The sequence below is a fragment of the Apiospora marii genome (assembly GCF_038362585.1).
Source record: "Apiospora marii strain CBS 49790 chromosome Unknown utg000002l_segment0_segment0, whole genome shotgun sequence".
Lineage (NCBI taxonomy): Eukaryota > Fungi > Ascomycota > Sordariomycetes > Amphisphaeriales > Apiosporaceae > Apiospora > Apiospora marii.
In genome coordinates this window covers 1,739,101-1,756,724 of record NW_027117373.1, presented here as the reverse complement: position 1 = coordinate 1,756,724, position 17,624 = coordinate 1,739,101, and the positions used below count along the sequence as shown (strand labels likewise).

The 17,624-nt window shown below is 55.1% G+C and overlaps 6 protein-coding genes across 6 annotated transcripts; 3 read left to right on the top strand and 3 right to left on the bottom strand.

Moving 5' to 3' along the window:
• Positions 1-2,534: 2,534 nt before the first annotated feature.
• PG985_002230 (uncharacterized protein) lies at positions 2,535-2,880 on the bottom strand (the record flags this gene model as incomplete). Its single annotated transcript, XM_066821999.1, has 2 exons — positions 2,535-2,807; positions 2,857-2,880. 2 exons carry the CDS (start codon positions 2,878-2,880, stop codon positions 2,535-2,537), a joined length of 297 nt encoding a protein of 98 aa, XP_066689431.1.
• Positions 2,881-3,648: 768 nt separating this feature from the next.
• On the top strand, positions 3,649-8,408 carry PG985_002229 (ABC transporter CDR4-like protein 3; the record flags this gene model as incomplete). Its single annotated transcript, XM_066821998.1, has 3 exons — positions 3,649-4,948; positions 4,989-5,395; positions 5,457-8,408. 3 exons carry the CDS (start codon positions 3,649-3,651, stop codon positions 8,406-8,408), a joined length of 4,659 nt encoding a protein of 1,552 aa, XP_066689430.1.
• Positions 8,409-9,306: 898 nt separating this feature from the next.
• Positions 9,307-10,165, top strand: PG985_002228 (ribonuclease H-like protein; the record flags this gene model as incomplete). The annotated part of the gene is made up of 2 exons (XM_066821997.1): positions 9,307-9,882; positions 9,908-10,165. 2 exons carry the CDS (start codon positions 9,307-9,309, stop codon positions 10,163-10,165), a joined length of 834 nt encoding a protein of 277 aa, XP_066689429.1.
• A 1,240-nt stretch (positions 10,166-11,405) lies between these two features.
• Positions 11,406-11,962, top strand: PG985_002227 (uncharacterized protein; the record flags this gene model as incomplete). Its single annotated transcript, XM_066821996.1, has 2 exons — positions 11,406-11,444; positions 11,531-11,962. The coding sequence occupies 2 exons, from the start codon at positions 11,406-11,408 to the stop codon at positions 11,960-11,962; spliced, it is 471 nt and encodes a 156-aa protein (XP_066689428.1).
• Positions 11,963-12,429: 467 nt separating this feature from the next.
• PG985_002226 (uncharacterized protein) lies at positions 12,430-13,801 on the bottom strand (the record flags this gene model as incomplete). Its single annotated transcript, XM_066821995.1, has 3 exons — positions 12,430-12,583; positions 12,767-13,492; positions 13,590-13,801. The coding sequence occupies 3 exons, from the start codon at positions 13,799-13,801 to the stop codon at positions 12,430-12,432; spliced, it is 1,092 nt and encodes a 363-aa protein (XP_066689427.1).
• A 1,393-nt stretch (positions 13,802-15,194) lies between these two features.
• On the bottom strand, positions 15,195-17,026 carry PG985_002225 (uncharacterized protein; the record flags this gene model as incomplete). The annotated part of the gene is made up of 2 exons (XM_066821994.1): positions 15,195-16,070; positions 16,124-17,026. The coding sequence occupies 2 exons, from the start codon at positions 17,024-17,026 to the stop codon at positions 15,195-15,197; spliced, it is 1,779 nt and encodes a 592-aa protein (XP_066689426.1).
• Positions 17,027-17,624: the final 598 nt, after the last annotated feature.

The following is a 17,624-nucleotide window of genomic DNA, read 5'->3' as shown; positions in this document are numbered from 1 at the left end:
TTTTGCCGGACCGAACTGTCGTGAGAGGCTCGGGTCGTACAGCGTATCGCAACACGGCATACGTACCTGCGGAAAGCTAGTCGGCATTCCTGGAATATGACGTTTCCTCCCGACTTGTCGTCCGGGCGGGAATCCGCAGATGCCGCAGACGGTCTTATGGCCGGTCCTCCAAGTGGGTGAGATTTGTGGCGATAACTTGTTGAGACCGGCACTAGCTGAGTATGAGTCCTCTTAGATCGAGCATAAGCGTATACCTATGCCGGAGGCGCAATGTGCTGCCGCCACCCAAGCCCGTGTTCTCGACGTTGCGGTGAGACGGAAAGGTCGATGCGAATGTGGCTGCCCGCGACAGGAAGCTTGCGCCTCCTATGCAATTGGGCGTTCCGCGCGTATCAATACGGGCGAGAGATCGTAACACAGGTAGGATTCGGATGTCACAAGTGGGCCTGCAGGATGGGATGCAGGGCTTGCCGACCGTACCCGGCCCGGTCACGATATAGTGACACAGTCAGACAACATAGATAAAGGTATTAGTCGTACTACGGCAAATGCGCCTCTGGGGATTGCTTGAGTCGATATAATTTTCGCCGTATTCGAGTCGTTCTTGGCCTTGGGTTTCATTGCGAATACTGAACGTATGAATGCGCCCACACTCTCGGCCCCCTAGTGGGAGGCGGGGGGCAACGGATGAGAAAAAGCAAGGCACATTTTTGATACTTTGAGATGCATGTACCTTGCTACATAAGAAGCTTGACAGATAGTCCAAAACGCCATTAATAGCTGACTGGACGTCCCTCTATCTCTCGGAAGTTCCTCTCTCCTCACAGTAAACGATGCGCCGTGACTCGTAAGCAGATTCAAAACATCAAATGAGCTCTGAGGCAGCGGGCGAGCGTCTAAATGTCATGTGCAAGTCTCATGTAGTTGTATTAACCTTGGTGGTCCTGTCTTGGCCGGCTTACACAGCACATGTGCAATATGCCGAGCGTGATCTGTGGAATGTGGGATGTTGCCTGTTGGTGGATAACCTCACTCACTTCCTCCCGTTTGCATTAATGCTAATCAATGAAAGCCGCATGGCCAAATTGGGCATGTAGGTACTTGCAGCAAATAGTGTTGCAATAATACGCCTTCTCGACGAGGGGGAGCTGAGTGGTGCTCATGCTGCCGTCACCGACACGACACAGAATGGCGGTTTCAAACACGCGCAACCGGAGAAAGGGGGCATTTGGGCGCAAACATGGAGAGATGAAGTCGAGCTACGGGTTCGGGAACTTAATAGCACCCCGAGCCCGAGACCAATCCCAACGACCGCAGCTAAAATTGTCAGTGCAGGCCTCATTGGGCCAGGCGGCCCACAGACCCGGGTAGATATGGGGGTCGGCTGCCGGATCGGAAAACTCTCATTATCATGCCATTCCACCTTTTGCATTTCAACCCTCATCTGCGGTCTGTTACAGCTATCGAGCTGTGCGGGCGGCGTGCGGACTTCGGGCCAACCTTTTCAGTTTCTGACAAGAGAGCTGGGTTGATCGTACCATGTGGTTATCCATCGTCAGCGTTCTGCAAACTACGTGGCAGTAAGTACATTATGTAAGTATCATGTTGGGATACATGTCCATACGAATCAGTGCCTAGCGCTCCGGACTATCTGCACGTTAGTTTCTAGTACTATATTGGATGCACTAGGTACTTAGCGGCCTGTCTTTAAAGTTAAGTTCTGGCTTGCATCTGTACGACTTACGCCCCGAAGGCACGGATCTTATGCGACAATAGTTTCACTAAAAGCACTGATTGACAGGTTCGTTCGCATGCCCAACTGCACGCGGCTGGCCCGTCACCCCCAATCTGCGGCCGGAAGTATGTCTCGAACAAGATGAACTCATACCGACAGGTTCAATAAGTAGGTGTCGTAACCAGCGCCCATCACGGAGAGAACAGGAGGCACGCGCTCCAATGTTGATCATCGCGTCGACTTGTCATTATTACATGTGTCTGCTACGTACATCCAGTTTGCCGGGGGTGGGGGAAGCTCTAGCGCCTCTTGATTCTAGAAACCCCCTAAGCTAAGAGATTGATCAATGGGGCCACTTCTTCAATCCCATGTTCAAACGCGCACTAGAGTTTAGCTCGCGTTCTATTATCACACTTCTGTGGCAATATCGAGAAGGTTGACCTCTCGAGGTTTTGGAATTTACAAGGCGCGTTGATGAACCTGGTTGCGTGGTAACGTTATAGACACAATTCCCGTAAAGTAAATAAGAATGTTCTCTGCTTGCCTTCATCGTTCTTTATCCCATTCTAGAACGGGAGGTGTGATGGATGGCATGCATGCAGGTAAACATGGCAAGGGATTGCGAAGTGGGTTAGCAGCACAAGCAGGCCCATGTACCTTTCTGGGGCAGGAGAAAAAAAAGCCGAATCTTACCTAACCTGCTGTTGTCAAACAACCTGAGTCAAGTCCCACACGATGGCTGAAGGGGACTCGGGGCCATTGGCCTGGTGTAAGTTAGGCCATTATTGACACTGCTGCGTCAAATCAAACATGAACCGAGAGCAGCAGCCGCCGCAATTTGGTGCTTCCCGTAATCCCGCGAGAAGTCGGCGCAATGCAAAGTGCGCATTTGCGGTGTGGTGGTGTAGGTAGGTACTCCGTAGCTGTGAAAGATAAAAGGGTGAGTGGTCTGGTGGGAGGGCTTCTGGAAAGGCTCCTGATTGGTGATAAAGAACCAGGTTGCCAGGTTCTTTTTGTTAACCCCCAGCAGGTCGCCTCGGAGCCAGCTCCAGTTGACTGGGTCACCAAGATCCTATGGTAACATCGCGCTGTTGCAGCTTTTCGCCCGCCCTGGTTAGTACCTCGTGGTCTTTGATATCCACCATAGCGTGATACATTCCCAGCTGTAGGGCAGAAGGTACCAGCTTTCTGTAGCGACGTTCATGCCTGCCCGCTAACCCAGCTGTCTCTCCCCCCACCCTAAAGAGTAAGGGTTCCAAAGTTTAGCAAAGGGCGGCTGTTTGCTTGGCCCTTGGCTGGCTGTCGGGTTCTTCGAAAGAGTCCGTCCGATCTTGGGTGGTGATCAAGTGCATACGAAAACGAAATTGACTGGGGAAGGGGGATGAGAAAAAATAATAGAGAATCTTGCGGTTCCTTTAAAACCATCCGCAACCCGCCCCGGCCCTGTCAACAACCGTTGGATAATCCTTGGTCTTGTTTCTGGCTTTCACCTCTTCGTTCCGTCTTCCTCGGCCCCCGTCCCGAAAACGAAGAACCCTTTGCTGGGCTTCTCTCAACAACACATACTTTCTTCACGTCGATCCTTGGTCTCCGTCATCCCCCCAACCTTATACCTTTAATATTTACCTGCCATACTTGGATTGCCTTTGGCTTCCTGCCTCTGCCTTCGTGTCACTAGGCTCTCCCGATCTGCGCCAACCGTAACCTTAATATAACCCTCGATTCTCTGCCGCCAAGCCAATTAGAAAGCTTCGACTTATACATAGCCGACCACAGTTTGGGTCTAATATCCCCGCTGTACCTCGACCAAGACAACCCGGCTGGAACCTGACTGGGAGTCAAAAACAAATATATCACACGTGCGCAACTCGCGAAAGGTGGGCGAGACAGACAAAAACACCTAACCGCGCGCAATGTCCATCGTGGGCAGTACGGCTTTCGCCAACTATGATCGCACCGCGAAGGCATCTGGTGCTCCACTAACAACGACAACATCGCACGACGGCATGGCAGGCGCCTCCACCGATCGAATGGAGGAAACAGCCGCGAGCGAAGCCACCCAGACGAACGCCACCTCGGTCACCGATGGCGAGAAGAAGGCCACGGATTCTGGCGACAGCGAGGAGGTCGAGCTCCACAGGCGCGAGTCCCTCGTGCAAGGCCTTGCTCGTCGCTTTACGTCGCAGTCCAACGTCGGCGGTACCCACGGCGGCAATCCCTTCCTAGATGCCGGAGGCGATTCCCCCTTGAACCCCGCGTCGTCTAACTTCAAAGCACGAACATGGGCGAAGGCCATCGTGGATATGGACAAGGCTGGCTTCCGAAGTGCCGGAGTATGCTTCCAGAACCTCAATGTTCACGGATTTGGTGCTGCGACAGACTACCAGAAGGATGTCGCCAACGTTTGGCTTGAGTTGGTCGGTATGGCCCGCAAGGCCGCGGGACTCGCCAAGCCCCGAAAGATCGACATCCTGCGAAACTTCGATGGTGTGGTTCGCAAGGGAGAGATGTTAGTGGTGCTGGGTCCTCCTGGTTCCGGTTGCTCAACATTCCTGAAGACGATAGCTGGAGAGACTGATGGCATTTACGTCGGCGAGGATGCATACTTCAACTACCAGGGTGTCCCGGCCAAGGAGATGCACACGCACCACCGTGGTGAAGCTATCTACACTGCCGAAGTGGATGTGCACTTCCCCATGCTTACGGTGGGCGACACACTGACTTTCGCCGCCCGAGCTCGTGCGCCGCGCCAGCTCCCGCCTGGAGTGAACAAGACGCAGTACGCAAACCACCTGCGTGATGTGACCATGGCCATGTTTGGCATATCGCACACCATCAACACCCGCGTTGGAAACGAATACGTGAGAGGTGTCTCCGGAGGCGAGCGGAAACGTGTGACTATCTCGGAAGCTGCACTCAGCCGCGCGCCTCTGCAGTGCTGGGACAACAGTACTCGAGGACTCGACAGTGCCAATGCCATTGAATTTTGCAGAACCCTCCGCATGCAGACCGAACTGTTCGAGCACACCGCCTGCGTTTCGATCTACCAGGCTCCGCAGAGTGCCTACGACCTGTTTGATAAGGTTGCCGTATTGTACGAAGGTTACCAGATCTTCTTTGGTCGCGCCAATTTGGCTCGGCAGTACTTCATCAACCTTGGCTTCGATTGCCCCGCGCGACAAACAACCCCTGATTTCCTCACGTCAATGACGAGTCCTCAAGAGCGAGTGATTCGTTCTGGATTTGAGGGTAGGGCCCCCCCGTACTCCTGAGGAGTTCGCCACCGCATGGAAGAACAGTGCCGAGTATGAGGCTCTCCAAAGGGAAATCGAAGAGTACAAGACCGAACACCCCCTGAACGGACCCGACGCCGAGGCATTTCGAGCTAGCAAGAGACAGGCGCAGGCCAAGGCTCAACGAGCAAAGTCCCCATACACGCTTTCCTACGTGCAGCAGGTCAACCTTTGCCTGTGGCGTGGCTTCCGTCGGTTAATCGGAGATCCATCCATCACGATAGGCTCCCTGATCGGCAACACGATCATGGGTCTCATTATCGGCAGTGTTTACTACAACCTACAGCCTGTTGCATCCAGCTTCTTCCAGCGTGGAGCTCTGCTCTTCTTCGCCTGTCTCACCAATGCCTTCGCTTCTGCCCTTGAAGTAAGTACCCTTCAGTTTCTGGTCCAGCCGTGCTATTGACTGACTGACATCGAATTAATAGATCCTCACCCTGTATGCCCAACGTCCCATTGTCGAAAAGCAGAGCCGTTACGCCATGTACCATCCTTCTGCGGAAGCTGTCGCCTCTATGATTACCGATTTGCCGTACAAGATCATGAACACCATCGTCTACAACCTGATATTGTACTTTATGACAAACCTTCGACGGGAGGCTGGCGCGTTCTTCTTCTTCTTGTTGATATCATTCTCGGTCGTGCTTGCAATGAGTATGATTTTCCGGACAATCGCTTCGTCCTCGAGAACCCTATCACAGGCTATGGTACCGGCAGCCATCCTCATCCTCGCTCTGGTTATTTTCACTGGTTTCGTCATTCAAATCGACTACATGCTCGGTTGGTGTCGATGGATCAACTGGCTTGACCCGCTAGCCTACGCCTTTGAAGCGCTCATGGCCAACGAGTTCCACGGTCGCCAATTCGAATGCGATGCTAAGCTGCTAGTCCCTGCCCCTTTCCCGGCCGACAGCCCTTACGCCAGCCCTGACCTTGGTCCGTTGAATCGCGTCTGCAATTCTGTGGGATCAGTTGCTGGTCAGAGCTTCGTCGATGGCGATGTCTACCTTGCCAAGTCCTTCCGGTACTACTGGAGCAACCGTTGGAGAAACTTCGGCATTGTTCTCTGCTTCATTACCTTCTTCCTTCTCGTTTACATGATCACGGCCGAGCTCATTTCTGCAAAGAAGTCAAAGGGCGAAGTCCTTCTCTTCCGCCGGGGCCACAAGCCTGCCCAGTTCAAAGAGAAGAAGGGTGACGATGAGGAAGGCATGATGCGCGTTGGCCCCACTGCAACGAACGAAAGAGCCACTGCAACTGACAGGGACAATACCGCCATGATCCAGGAATCTTCAAGTGTCTTCCACTGGAGTAATGTCTGCTACGATGTCAAGATTAAGAGCGAAACGCGTCGCATTCTCGATCATGTTGATGGATGGGTCAAACCGGGTACGCTTACTGCGCTGATGGGTGTTTCCGGTGCCGGCAAAACTACCCTCTTGGATGCCCTAGCCAGCCGTATCAAGATGGGTGTGATTACGGGCGAGATGCTTGTTGATGGTCATCTTCGCGACAACTCGTTCCAGCGCAAGACGGGCTACGTTCAGCAACAGGATCTCCACTTGGCTACTACCACCGTTCGCGAGGCCCTGAATTTCTCTGCCCTCATGCGCCAGCCCGCCGAGACACCTCGCGCCGAGAAGCTTGCCTATGTGGACGAGGTTATCAAGCTGCTGGATATGCAAGAGTATGCCGATGCTGTTGTCGGTGTTCTCGGCGAAGGTCTTAATGTCGAGCAGCGAAAGCGTCTCACCATTGGTGTGGAGCTTGCTGCTAAACCGCCACTGTTGTTGTTTGTCGACGAGCCTACCTCGGGTCTCGACTCGCAAACGTCGTGGGCTATCCTGGACCTCCTCGAGAAGCTTACGAAGGCGGGCCAAGCCATTCTTTGCACTATCCATCAGCCATCCGCCATGCTTTTCCAACGCTTTGATCGACTCCTTTTCCTTGCCAAGGGCGGCAGGACCGTTTACTTTGGCGACATTGGCGAGAACTCGTCGGTTATGACCTCGTACTTCGAGAAACACGGCGCGCCTGCTTGCCCGCACGATGCCAACCCCGCCGAATGGATGTTGGACGCCATCGGTGCTGCCCCTGGAAGCCACACTGAGGTCGATTGGTTCCAGACCTGGCACGACAGCGACGAATATGCCGATGTTCAGGCTGAACTGCAGCGCCTGAAGGACGAGGCTTCGGCTGGTCCACCGCCCACTGAGGACAACACTTCGTACCGGGAGTTCGCCGCGCCTTTCCATGTTCAACTCAAGGAGACGACCCACCGTGTCTTCCAGCAATACTGGCGCACACCGAACTACATCTACTCCAAGGCACTTCTCAACACCCTTGTCGCACTCTTTGTTGGTTTCATTTTCTACAATGCGCCCAATACCGTCCAGGGCATGCAAAACCAGAGTTTCGCCATCTTCCAACTGCTGACTGTCTTCGGTCAAATGGTACAACAAACCATGCCTCACTTCGTTGTCCAGCGCGATCTGTACGAGGTGCGCGAACAGCCCTCGAAGGTCTATAGCTGGAAGGTCTTCATGCTTTCCCAGATCATTGTCGAACTTCCTTGGAATACCCTCATGGCCGTCATTATGTACTTCTGCTGGTACTACCCAGTCGGCTTGTACAAGAATGCTGCTGCTGCTGATCAGGTCACCGAGCGAGGTGCTCTCATGTTCCTCCTCATCCTGGCCTTCATGCTCTTCACCTCGACGTTTACCGACATGATCATCGCCATGTTCGAGACGGCTGAATCGGGCGGTAACATGGCCAACGTTCTTTTCATGCTGTGTCTCATCTTCTGTGGTGTCCTCGCCCGACCCGATACCCTGCCTCGGTTCTGGATCTTCATGTACCGCGTATCTCCTTTCACGTACCTGATCAACGCCATGCTCTCGGTCTCGATTGCGAACACCGAGGTCTTCTGCGCGGATAACGAGTTTCTGCAGTTTGAGGCCCCGAAGGGCCAGGACTGCGGTACCTACCTGGGACCGTGGATCCAGGGGGCTGGCGGCTACTTGGAAAGCAACACGACGAGTCAGTGCCGGTTCTGCCCCATCAAGGACACCAACACGTACCTCGAGCAGATTGGCTCCAACTACGACGACCGGTGGCGCAACTTTGGCATCATGTGGGCCTTTATCATCTTCAACATCTTCGGCGCCCTGTTCTTCTACTGGCTCGTCCGCGTGCCCAAGGGCGCCAAGAAGGAGAAGCTCGGCAACAACAACTTCCAGAAGACGAACTCGCGGGCGTCCAAGGCCTCGCGGGCGGATGGAGGAAGGTCGCTCAAGACCACCCCGTCGCACGTGGCGGCGCCGGATTCTTCCAAAGCCGGACCTTCAACGGGCGAGAAAGAAACAAGCGCTACTTAGATGTCTTGGCCTCGTCCAACCCTTTTTTTTTTCAAGTTGCCCCTAGATATATCTCTGGAGAGGAGAGTTCTTGGGGTGATATGCCCAAAAACATCTAATATCACTTATGTACGAACGAAATGAGCCATGATACTGTGGCTGCTTGTACAAACCATTTGGTGTACACAATTTGGGACACCTTTTGCCTGTTCGCGTTGGAGAGGATTTGGGTGCACTCATTCTCCTACTTACTACATAGACGTCTGTATATAGCATAGCACTGTCGCAAGCCTATGAAAATTAATAGATTTCTGTCCCCAGACAACAAACAGCATTACGACCCTCATCGAGTAGAGAGCTGGATTTGAATGGCCTGCGATCAATCCGCCTACCGTGAAAGAAAATGCTACCACATATATACTGGTAAGTCTACAGGTCGTTATCTGTGTCGATGTTATATGCTTTTTCGAAATCTCAAGCCGCAGATTGAGTGTTTGATGTCTATGATTGGGTGTTGCCCAGACGATGCTGAAATTGAAGCAAGCAAGGGGTCCTTCCTTGGCCCCACCAGGATCTCCCATGTCGGTGCGTTTGCTGAGCGGACGATCCATGGCTAACAGAAGGTACTTGCCTTTTATGGGGAACACTCCCCCTTTGCCAGGTACATTGAGTTATTGGTGCGCCCTTAGGTAGGGGGCTTGCGACAGCCAAACGTGAACCTCGAGGAAAGCCACCACCTCGCCCACCAGCGTTTCAGGGCCACCTTTCAAACTACATCATACCTTATTTCCCACCCCAGTGCTTCACGTGCGGCGCTGCAATTGAGCTCAGTAGTCACTTATCGCAGGCTCAATTGGAAGAGCCGCCGCCGCTGCCACTGCCACTGCCACTGTCACTATCACTGCCAGAACTGCCCAAGATGGCGAACCAAAGCATAGCCTTCGTCGCCGCCTCCAAGGACAAGCGCCAGATCCGCCGCCGCCTGGGCCGCCGCGTCAACGTCAAGCCGGCCCGCATCTTCGTGCCCCAGCACCCGGGCGAGACCCCGGAGCACCACTTCCCCCAGCAGGCCGTGTACCGGCTCCAGAACCCGGGCCCCCGCTTCGTCAACCGCTACGACAGCAAGGAGATCCTCATGGTGGTCGGCGGCAGCGTCCTGAAGACGGACCGCGGCGACGCCAACGGCGGCTGCAGCTTCGTCTACAAGGGCGGTGCCGCCCACATGCTGGGCCACTACCAGGTCAGCGGGCCGCCCGCGAAAGCGACGACGACGTTCCCGTACATGAACGACGGGTCGTGCCGGGACGTGGGCGGCATCATCGCGTTCCGGCTCGAGGACAAGGGGCCGGGCGGGGAGGCGGCGGACCCGACGAGCAACCGGGCCAAGATGCGGGCCGTCATCGCGGCGCTCGAGTTCCGCGCCTGGGCCGACGAGGGCTGGCGCTCCATCGTCATCGCCACGGACCTCTTGTACGTGGTCCGGGCGCGCGACCGAGTGGCTGCCCCGTTGGGTGCAGCAGCGCTGGAAGAAGAGCGGCAGCAGCAAGCGCGTCGCCAACCGCGACCTCTGGGAGGAGATGCAGGGCATCATCGACCGGCTGCGCGAGAGCGGCACCGAGGTCGCCTTCTGGTACATTCGCCCGCGCGCCCTGGCGCTCAAGGGGTCCGGGCTGGCGCACGACGCCCTCGAGGCGGCGCGGAAGGCGGCTTATCGCGAGCCCGACATTTGCACGGAGGAGTTTACCAGGTTCTGTGAGATCGACTTGGACATTTGGTGAAAAGCAACGGATGGGTTTTGAGTGACAGGAGATATCTTCTTGGCTTTGGTTGCTTACAGCTTACGGCGCCGGGCTGGATGACCACGACGGGTTGCTTCTTTGTGTTGGCTCCTCGGATGCGCTTGGACTGCTTTTCTGCTGGTCTTCTGTTTATTCTGTACGATAGAGTGTATGTGCGAGCACGAGATGGGACGGGGAAATCCTCGATTTGTATAACTATTTGTAATTATGACCGGCGTCTTTGATCCAATCCGATTTCCGATCAAGCTATATCTTTATTTATGTTTGGATGTTTGGTTGAGCGTGATATAAAAATAGAGGATGGCTCTCATCCGATGAGTTTATATAACATCATAGAGCACGGTTTCATAAACTGACTCTTTTTTTTCTTGTTCATATTCGGCCATGGTTGGGTCGGGTCAGCCCTGTGGTGTGGTCACCTGCCGGCATCCGGCTTGGCGTGGGCGTGGGTGGAGAGCGGTTGTCCCGATTTCATGATGACGAAGCTGCCTTGCCGTCCAACGTTCCACAGCCCCCCCCCCCCCAAACTAGGCCTCGCCAAACAAACAAGCCCCCCGGATCTGCCTGGTTTGGAGGAACACCTGGGAGCTTGCTTGGCTTGTATCATACATTCCCCCAACGAGATAAATGCTGCTCGTAGGCCCCCTCGGGGCAGGCGGCCGTGATTGGTCGGACGCCGCTTGACCCATGACTTTTTGGGTGGCAGACACTGGCGTCATGACAGCATGCGGGAAACCTTAGATTACCCTGCCCCGTCATAGCGACTGCTTGATGGCCGCATAGCCGCATCTCCCTGGGAGTCGGGCGAGTCAACCTCCCAGACACACAAGGGAGGGCTCCCAAAGAAAACCGCAGCAGTTAAGTGTCTTGTCTTGTGTGGCACAGAGGCTGTCCATCAGAGAGAGTATCCTGTTTTTTTCTCTCATCGATCGCTGCGCCAAGATAATCGGAGTTTGCGCCGCGTAACAAGGGCTAGGAATGCCTCCTTGTAAGCCTGCTCAGCCAAGAACCACTACGTAATGCTGCTTCGACGTTTGCATACATAACACGCCCTCGCATCCAACCATCCAGCCACATTCCTACCAATATTCTCTTTCAACTAAAGAAATTTTACCATTTTATTTCCAGTCAAATAAAGCTATCGCGACCTTATTGCGGATTTACACAAGTCGAATCAGATCATACAACAACAGCCACGCCACCAGATATAGACATCATTATGTCTCAACTAGCCGCCAGAGCTGCTAGTACAGCAAATGTACGTCGAGATCGGGCTAATTGCCTGCCCTGTGTTCAACTCTTTATGAAGGCGCATTTTCGCTGACTTTTCACCCTCTCTTACAGCTCCTAGCCCGCCAATACTACAACCAGCCCACTGGGCGCACACGCCGCAACCGCCTCGCCAGGGGCGCCATCGCCGGTATCGTCATCGCCGCCGTCGTCTTCCTCGCCTTCCTGTTCCTAGTCTGCTTCTGCTGCCGTCGGCGGCGCAGAAGGGCCGCCATGCCGCCCCAGCAGCACTACACGGGCGGCGGCGGCTACCCGCCGCCCCAGCAGAACGGGGGCGGCATGATGGGCGGTTTGGGCGGCCTGCTCGGCAAGTTCAAGGGTGGTAACGGTGGAGGGGCCCAGTACGGCGACTACAACCAGCAGCAGTACGCGCCGCCCATGGGCCACGTCGGCGGTCAGCAGGGCGGCTATGGCTACGGGCCCGGTCAGGAGGCGGGTTACGGCGGGGGCGGCTATCCTGCACCGCCTCCCCCTACGTACCGCTAAAGGGCCACGAGCACGTAGTTGGCGCAGATTGGCTGTGAGGCAGAATATATGGAAGTTTGGGTAACCAACCACTGGTATGCCCGGTCGAGGAAAGGGGTCGAAGCGGAGTGGACGTGGTAATTTTGTACGACGTTGTATATACCCAGAACAAAAATGATAATGAGTAATACGAAACATCATAAACCTCTTTATAAGAGCCTTCGCCAACCAGTATTGATTGCATTTCGCCATCATGGACTTGGGCCGTAACCCCTGATAACTACTTATATTGACTAGGAGGATCGATCGATGAAGTCGGACGGGGCAAACTAGGCACAACTTGGATTAGATGCTTTTCAATGCGCTCTTATCTATCCTTTTTTTTTACTGGAACGAGACAAATGTAAAGGTCTGTTTATATATCCTCGCTCAATTGACCCGTCAAACATGTGCGGGTATAGTCCCTCACACGATCAAGTACACGAATCTCAGCAGACGTTCGGCCCCTGTGCCAGCGCCGCGGCGACCTGCTCCGCCACCACGTCGTGCACGGGATAGGTCGGGTGCAGGTTGTTCAGCCAGAAGTACTCGTTGACCGGGACGCCGCAGGCGGGATCCAACGTGTCCTGGTTGGGCGTTCCACTGGAGGAGAGACGAGTCAGCAAAGGAACGTAAAGCAAGCCCGGCAAACCAGCACTTGTCCAAGTTTCTCTACTAGCACGCATCATCAATCACCTTCGAGAGAAAAGGGGCTGTGTGTGACGTGACTCGCAAACGAAAACAAACCCCCCGCGAGTTCGGGTGGGAAAAATGCATGTAACTCACTTCTGATAAGCCGCGCAGAACCCCGTCGTATTGGCATAGCCCGCCGTCGCCTCATACGCCGCCGGCCGGTCCAGAACCTCAGTAAACAAAGCATGGACATCGTACGTCCAGACGTTCGCCTTATCCCCTCCATCCTGCCCCTCCGCGGCGAGGTCCGCCGCCAACGCCGCCGTCAGCGCGTTGAAGGCCGCGATGTCGGCCGCCTCCCGCTCGACGGCCGTGGCGCCCTGCCCCACCGTCAGCGGGCTGCGGTCGACGGGCGGCACGTTGAGGAAGAGGAAGTGGCGGGCCCCCGCGTCGCGGTAGAGGCGGCGCACGACGTCGGCGTAGACGGCGAAGATTTGGCGGTTCAGCGTGGGGGTGTCGTCTTGCCAGTACGAGTTGCCGACGTCGTTGATGCCGATCCAGAAGGCGAAGAGGGAGTCGCCGCCGGTCCATTGGCTGGGAGAAGAAGAGGAGGAGGAGGAGACGTAGGTGGGGAGGAACACGTCTTGGACCTGCTGCTTGACCGACAGGACCTCGGGCTTGTACGGCTTCACGAGGGCCGAGTCCACCGTTGCGCCGCCGACGGCTAGGTTGTAGGTCTGCAGGAGCGAGGCGTTGTACTTGACCGTCAGGTAGTCGACCCAGTTGGGCCCGTTGGAGGACGTGTAGCCCGGGTACCCCGGGTTCCCCAGTGGGTTGGTCGGGGAAGGCTGTGTCAGCGTATGATCAAACCCTTTACCCCTTGGTCAGTTATCCATGCTCTTCTTTATAGGGGGCGATATAATTTGCTGACCTGTTGTTGTATAGCTGTCACCACTGTTGTTTTTCTGGTTAGTACATCTCATTCAGCTGGAGAATTTGAATGAAAGCAGGTGGGTTGGATTGAGTGAGGCGCAAGGTGGCGGACATTACGAATGCGTGTTTGATCCCATTCCAGCCCGGCCACTCAGACGAAGCCGTGCATTTGGGCTTCAGGTGCGAGGGAGCCGACGCTGCCGTCGTAGCCAACAGAGCCAGGAGAAACTGCGACCGAAAGACGGAAGGCATCATGCTGTTTTGATATCGATTACCCCTTCTGTGACAAAATGATAAAATGGCAAAGCTAGCTCGTTATTGGACTTCCTGGGAAACAAAAAGGTAGGACGGGAAACCCTTTTGAATCCCATCCATCCGAACGCAGACCAGGCTATGATATAGATATGTATTTATAGGCAGCCGTATTACAGCCCCCGATACCGATGATGCACAATGGCGAGAGGAGAAATAAGCTGCATGAATCTGACCGCCACGGCTGTACAGCGGCCCCAGCCGCCTCCGAATCTGATCTGACAGCCTGCTTGTCATGATCTCATCCTCACACTTCAGCCAGCCGGAAAGGCTGACTGACATCTGCCTTCCATGTCATTTGGGGGCTAGGCGGAGTGAGACGCCATGGATCTCACAAGGCAGGCGGGCTACATAAACCTATACATGACACCTCACTTGCAAGTCCTTGATGGGGGTCCAAATCCGTTTCGCCGGAAAACCGAGCCCATCAATCTCCAGGCCTCAATGTTTCCCTCGTCGAAATTAAATTCCGGCAGGCTCCCACGTCACGTGGGCGGAGCGAAGCCCTCCGCGTCTTGATATGTATGCTTCGGGGATGGAGAACGTCATTCTCCCGATCAACTCGCAAGACGGCGGAGCGAAACGTTCGAATACGAGATATCCCGAGTGGAAAATCTCATTGCCGTCTCAGGGGATGTTTAGCCGTTCATAGCTGTGCGAGAAGGCACATACCCCCAGAGCGTATCTCTAATCGCACGGATAGACACAACAGGATCACAAGAATTAGACACTGCAGATATCAACAATTAATCGTGCGTTGGGAAGTCTATAATCATCATACATAAAATACTCCCCAAGTCTCTGCGTAATGACAGTCGTAACGTCGTGAGCATCCAGTCAACTCCAGGTTGTATGTACCGAGACGGCGTGATATTGATACCAAGGCCCATCTCCTGATGAATGTCCCCCTGAAATTGAAACTTGCATCCAAGCCCGCCGTATGTATATGTATATCCTCCGCTAACACGCGGTTGCAGATCCCATGAAACTAACTCCGCCCCCTAGTACTCTGTAATCAAGATCTCCCTTCTATAAATGGTCGCTGAACTGGACATAAATTGCGTAGCAGAGCCAAACGTCATCTTGCGACAAGCACCGCTGTATAAGGGGCTGATGAAAAATGGGTTGGAAGCTCTGCTACCTGAGAAATTTGTAAAGCAATTTCGAAGAAGCGCCTGCTTAGCCGTAAAGAAATATATAAAATTCGTAATCATTGCAAGCATCCCTCTATGTCAAGGTAGCAAGCATGGCCTTCATGATGCCTGGTGGAGGACCTGCGAACAATAAGTTAGCAATGGGTACAAGAACAGAACAAGGCAACGTCGCGCACCTTCATCTATCGCTTCTTAGGCACGCTGATGGACATCCTACCTTTCTTGTCCTTCTCAATGCGCACCCCGCGCTTAGGCTCCTCGATCCTCTCCGTCTCCTCGTACAGCACCAGCTCGCCGCTGCTCAGGCGCTCTGCGCGAACCAGCTCCCGGCTGGGACTGTGGCTATGGCTGTGACTGTGGCTGTGGTGGTGATGGTGGTGTCGTTCCCGCTTCATCAAATCCCGTTCCGCCTCGAGGCGTGCTATCTCGGCCTTGATAGACCTGTCGTCACGCCGACGGTCCGCGACAAGAGCCAGCGGGCCAGCCGGAACTTCTTCGTATTCGCGACTGTATTCACGATATTCGCGTGGCTGAGCATCTACGATGTACGGCGTACGTCCTGACGTAGAGGTGGAATAGCTGCGGTGGCTCCGAGTTGGCGAGACTTCCCGTTCAATCATGGTGTGTCGGCTGTAATATTCCTCATGCGGCGGCGGCGGCGCATGGACGACAGGAGGGGGAGCGGGAGCATAGACAGTAGCTGGCGGAGGAGGAGGAGCGTATACAGTTGCTGGCGGCGGGGGAGCGTAGACGGAAGCTGGCGGCGGCGGGGGAGCGTGAACAGAAGCTGGCGGCGGCGGCGGGGGAGCATAGACAGACGCTGGTGGCGGCGGGGGAGCGTAGACAGACGCTGGTGGCGGAGGTGCAGGCGCGGGCGCAGGTGGCGGAGCCGGCGGGGGCACAGTATATATCTCAGTCTTTCGCTCCTCGACTATACCCGCAGCTTCGGATCGGGCATCCATGACTTCGGTTTCGGCCTTTTTGTAATCTTCGCTCAGTTTCAGGAGGTCGTCGATGTTCTCTTGGCCTAAGGCCTTCTGTACCACAACGGTATTGCCCTGCATGACATTAGTATTCGTCGTCGACAGCAAATCATAGAAAGAAAACGCACCTCTTCTATGAATGGGTAGCCCAAGTCAATTAGTGCTCGCGTCGATACCAGACGGCCAGGAATACGTGTCTTTCCCTTCTTAGGATATTCGCTCTTGACCGTCACCGTAGTGCCACCGCTGCTGCTGGCGCTATCGCTGGTCCTAGACGAGGACTTGGAGCTGCTCCGAACAGTGCTTGGGCGGTGCGAGTGACGCGATCGGTGCGTGGTTCTAGAAGAGCTGCGATCCCTTCGTCGCCGCGTGCGGGTGACTTCACGTTCGTGAACTCTCTCGGGGTAGCCTCGGAAATCCTCATCTCCGTAGTGATCGGGGTCCGAAACTTTGATCTCATCGTAGTCGCGCTCGGCATACATCCGGGGAGGAGGCAATGCTCTCGATCGAGGAAGCGGGACAGGTTCATAAGGGTCGGGGCGGGTGTCTGGGCGGTAGTCCCCACGTCGTGCAGGAGGGCCGTACTCATCCCTTTCGTGTTCGTAGAAGCGAGGCGCAGGCCGGCGATCAAATGTGTCGAGAGACGACTGGCGCCGTATAAGCTGACCTGGGCGGCGGGGTGGTGAAGAGTCGCGGTAGTCTCTCTCCCTGTCCATCATAACGCGGCGATCGAATTCGGTTGGTGGCGAACGTCGTCGTCGAGGCTCGTCTTCCCAGTAGGGTCGGTCACGCGAAACGTAGTCATCGTCCCAGGGGCGAGGAGGACCACGCCGTTCACGCTCAAATCTCTCGTCGACCGAGTGCTCTCGTAGGCGTGTAGGAGGGCCGCGAGCAGGGTACCTGTCCCGCTCCTCAAAGCGCTCTCGCTCGTCGGCGTATCTACCACCGCCACCGCGCTCCCGCTCTTGGGTGAAGCGGTCTCGGTCCCACCGATCACCAGCCAACTCGCCGGTAGAAGCCCTGTACGCCATTTCGTAGAGATACCGAGGGATGCAGGCTGCAGCAGAACGGATAGATGGGTATAGTATATAGGCAAGACAAGACTCGATTTACGGGTCTTAGCTGCCGACTGTGGATATGGGGGAAAAGATGACGAGAGGGGGAAAAAAAAGATTGTCGGTCAAACAATGACGACAAGAGGGGCTTTGCTATGTCCAGACAGCAAATAGGACGATGGTTGGACTGACGGGGCCAGTTTCGGGCTCAGCTCTGGGGTGAGTTGAGGGAAGAATGTTTTGTGTAGTGCGGAAAGCCTCGACGTCCCCGCTGGGTGAAACGGTTCGGGAATGTGTCGGTGAATAAAGTGTGCGGGTGTGCGAGCGTATAGAGAGGGAGGTTTGTGTGTGGTGCGTTGTTGGTTGGTAGCGTAGCGTAGCGGATGGTCTGGCGGATAGTCCAGTTCCAAGTTTTGGGACCCCGCGCTCGTTACGTATGACCTCAGAGCTCGTGGGCTAAGCTACTTTGCGATATACTGGCAGCTTAAAACGGTGGGTGGTTGATCCCCCGCTCTCTCTCAAAGTGCCCAACTCGAATACTGTAGTCGTCGGACGATTCCAAAACGTCTCTCGC